General features: G+C 45.0%; 1 protein-coding gene across 1 annotated transcript in view; it reads left to right on the forward strand.

The window, feature by feature from the left end:
* Positions 1 to 2,141: 2,141 nt before the first annotated feature.
* T265_09167 (hypothetical protein) overlaps positions 2,142 to 4,255 on the forward strand; it is a gene marked incomplete at both ends in the record, with an annotated part of 30,123 nt that continues 28,009 nt past the window's right edge. The window contains one exon of the mRNA XM_009175178.1: positions 2,142 to 2,425. Within this exon, the coding sequence (XP_009173442.1) occupies positions 2,210 to 2,425 (216 nt within the window). The remainder of the gene's footprint in view (positions 2,426 to 4,255) is intronic.

Below are 4,255 nucleotides of genomic sequence, written 5' to 3' on the forward strand. Positions count from 1 at the left end.
ACGCTCTTCGGTGAATCAGCCCGACGACCGATAAAGCTTGTGAAATCAACTGTATCATTTAGCGGTCAAAATTGGCGTGAGAGTGAGGTGAATGACCTAGAGGTGTCGGATCAGACTGTTCGCGGCCAGAGCTACTGAAGGAAGAGCGTTAGCAAATTATGTTATTCAGAGTAGGGCCTCGGTGTTTGAATGCAGTTAAAAGTCACAAAGGTAAGTAAGACTATGCCAGAAGCCATACGTTTCACTGAACGGGTCGGTATGTTGCTTGAACAAATGCACGTTTTTAGACTGAAAAATGAGAGCTGGAGCTGCCGGTAAACGGGGCTGAGGACGGGCCGTTCGATCACGCGTATTAGTTTGAGAAGGCGAGTTAAACTGGTACAGAAAGTGACGATACTTTGAGTTGGCAGTGTTGGAAGAATCGAAAAGCGAAGAACTTCGGCCCAGATTAACGATTTCAGTGCCACAAAATGATAAAGGCGTGGTTTACAGGTCACAGTCAAGATCGGGAGTAACAAATCCTTTTGTGTATTCCACCATCAAATTGTTCGCGTGGCAGCTTAAACAAATGTGACCGAGTGTCTAGCGAAGAGTAACAGTTATGTATGAGTAAGTAGGTACGATAAGATAGGGTACTGGAGGATTGGACTGCACAGGATTAACTTGCGTAGGGCAGAAGGCGAAGTGTCTGGGCGTTTGGGTGTGTGAGGAAATAAGGGCGCTGGATAGCCAAGACGGCTGGTGGGTTTGGGCGTTGATAAATGACTGCCAACGGCCGAAATCACAGTGCACTAAGGCCACGAGGGACAAGCATGCCATTAGACAAAAGAAGTTATGCATTTGTATGACTTCCCCCAGGCACTTCGGAGAACGGTTTGAGAGGCATGCTATCGAGAGGTCAGAGAATAGATGCAAACTAGGCGCGTCGTATCGTGAAATTCGGAACACATATAGTGCCGGCAATAGGGACAGGCGGGTGAGCGCAGTAAAACACCAAATAAGGACTAGAAACTTGGAAATGTGTATAAATGGATTTGTGAGACAACAGATACGCTTCGAGGCGATGAATCATCGAGAAGGATATAATTGTTGACTGGTACTAAGCAATTCGGATTGGTGAGCAATCCGTGTAGAGAACGGTGTTCTCCTGATTCGCCAAACACGGTGTATGAAAAAGGGGAAAAATTAAAAATCGAGCGAAAACAATCGAGAGGCGGTGGCTCTTGGCGAGCATCACCATTTACCAGTAGGTGTAACCAAATTAACCAAGTTGCTGGGAAGAGAATATTGGGGAAAATGCAGGTAAATCTTACCTTAAGTTCTTACTGGATGGGTTCGAAATACAGAAAGGATTGCTCTAAGTGTTACGAACTTGGTGCACTTTTAAACAAACCACCTCTATGGAGAAATGAGGTGCTTCAGAAATGCAGAGCATTTTTCCATTCTTCTTGACAAGATAGGCACAATATGAGCACAAAACATTTAAGTACAAGCAAAAGTTAACCTTATGCAGACATTAACAAAAGTAAGGGAACCAGTCCTAGAAACCTGGGCACCAACCAATGTGCTCTTCAAAAGCGCACGCTGAGGACTTGAAGATTACTTCCCGGGTGCCATGAACAAAGTAACGCACTGCTGAAATACCTGCATCTATCATCAGAAAATATTGAGCGCTTATATGTTTTTTCCATCCCGTTAGGATCATGCATCGATACATGGGATCGAAGATTTCACCCAGGTTTCTCGTGTCAGGCTTGTTCTTGTCATCCTGCGGCCAAAATTATTTGCTTGTGGATAAAACATAAAATGGATTAACAGGCGGCCAGATGCTCGTATCCTCGAAGAGACTGTTAAGCGGTTCCTGGTGGAGGAATCAACTGAAAAATTTTATCCACTCTTTGCTATTGTTCATCGGCCTTCCAGCCTGATTGCTGCGAGTTTCGAGTACCGTCGTTTTGGGCAGAATGTTACAGAGATACCTGCAGGGACCAGCTCGGGCTTCTGTTTTGTACACATACTGAACATCTGGAGTACAATAAGGGTTTGAATTAATGTCGCCAGTTTCCAGACGATCTGGGTAGCCAAGAAACGAACTAGGTTAATTGTTAGAGACGACTGGTGATGAAATAGCGCGATTATTCGAAAATAATCACATGTTCTCGTAGTCTAAGTGCGGTCTCAGTCCACGCGAACGCGGAGTACTTCAGGCATGGAGTTACTCACATATAGAGCTTTTTTAATGATATTACTGTGCATTGGTACTATAAACCAGTTCTCCCAGCGGATCTGTCTGAGCATGGCAATTGTTTGCATGACAAACCATACGGCCGTGTCGTTACGGGACCAGGAAGCCACAAATCAAGAAGCTGAAAGACGTAATAGAACACACTGCGCCGCGTCACAAAGTCGGTTTTCAAATAACAGCGTAAGTTACCAGGTTCTGTCTTCCCACTTCGGTGGGTAGACGCCATCATCGTAAATAAATTGAACTAGTGCTTTTATATTCCCAAGTGTTCAGAGGTCGACAAATACAATAGTTGCTCTGCGAGTGTATCCAAGTCATCTTTGTCTATGGGATCAGAAGCATGAGCCAAGAAAATGCAAAAGCTGCTCCGCGGCGTAGCTGATTTTGTCTTGCTGTTTTTCCCACGCGGGACGCACAAACACCAGAAGACTGTATGGAGTACTTCCTACAAGAAGTGACCCAAATCCACGCAGACGTCTGCGTATGGTCATGTTCAAATGGCTACCCGACCTGCTTATCTCCGTAGGCCTAATAGGATTGATAGAACTGTGTGAAGTACTAGATATTTTCTTCTTACTGAGGGTAGCAAGTTATGATGGTATGTTTTTAGAACTTTTTATATGTTTATTGGGGTCAACCTGTACTGAATCTCCGTCTGTTAACCTTTTGCTGTTCCTCAGATTGCAAGAATGATGCTGCAACATATCTGGGTATCTTGTTCTGCTACAATTCAGCTTAAATGGCTTGTGATTCTAGGCGTATAATAAAATGAAAATTTCGCATCTACCTCCTTTCTAGTAGTTTTCTTGCTGACGATATCTTTGCAGTCTGACGGCAGCGTTGTGGCCTGTTGGCTGTATTTTTGTGCGAAGGAGGGCATCCGTGTTTAAATGCGACTCCTCAGACTGGCGGGGTCAAGCAGCGCATGAGAATTCGTATGTATCATCACCAATGGGTCAATATTGGGGTTTTACGTTTTATGGTATCTCCACTAGGATCTCGTGTTTGGGTATTATATTGGGTCTGTGGGTTGTACTGTGTTGTCTCTTTGGGCTAGCTGATGGTGCAATCATACCCATTATGTTGGCTATGATGCACTTTTCTTTAACACTGGGGCTGATATATGTTCGGCACCTACTGGGGTATCCGTTTGGTGCTCCACCGTAGATGGGCTAGACTTTTCATTTAGATTGTTAGTTGGATAATAGACGGAACGGAGGTATTGTTAGCCCTTTTATATTTCTGCTTATTTTTTGCGGGTGGAGAGTGCACCGCAAGTATACTACAGGCGTTTATCAGGTGTATCACCACCGATCGGTGAGCTAAGTGGACTCAAACCTTCATTTCCGTTTGCTGTCAAATTCTGATCACCTCTAGGTTTCCGCTACTCTGAAATAGGTTTGAAAGCAGCGCCGTTCTCGACAGATGGTTATCCGGCATGCGCAACACGTGACCGAAAAAGCTTAGTTCACACTTTTGAATGCGATTCTGTAGTGAAGTTTCTTCTACTATTCTGGGCACCCTCCTCATTGTTGCCTCATTACGACATTGCAGAGGAAGCCGGCATTCAGCCCATTTGAGCCTCGCTTACGAGAAATCAAGGGGTTGCGATGTCTCAGTGGTTAGATTGCAAATTTGCCGACAAGAAGGTGCGTTGTTCGAACCCGACCTATGTCTCTCAACTTCCCCTCCTTAGGCTTGGGCAACCTGGCAGTATCTCAATATCCTCGTGCTTCGTTCTAGTGGCATTGCAGCTAGGCACCGAAAGGGTGTCACAGCTAAACCCTCATATATTATTTATCTACCAGGAGTCGAAGGCCGGAAGATGTTTCAGATCCTCTATTTGCAATGACCAAGCCTCGTACGTGTACAATTATACATTCCGCGTGTTTTCGGTTGTGTTACGGGTACTCCATTGAAGACCGTATCCAGCATCAGAAGCTGCGTTGGTTGGGACATGTGTTGCGTATGCCGAGCCATTGTTTGCCGAAGAGAGTGCTGTTTTCCATG

The sequence above is a fragment of the Opisthorchis viverrini genome (genome assembly GCF_000715545.1).
Source record: "Opisthorchis viverrini unplaced genomic scaffold opera_v5_261, whole genome shotgun sequence".
NCBI lineage: Eukaryota > Metazoa > Platyhelminthes > Trematoda > Opisthorchiida > Opisthorchiidae > Opisthorchis > Opisthorchis viverrini.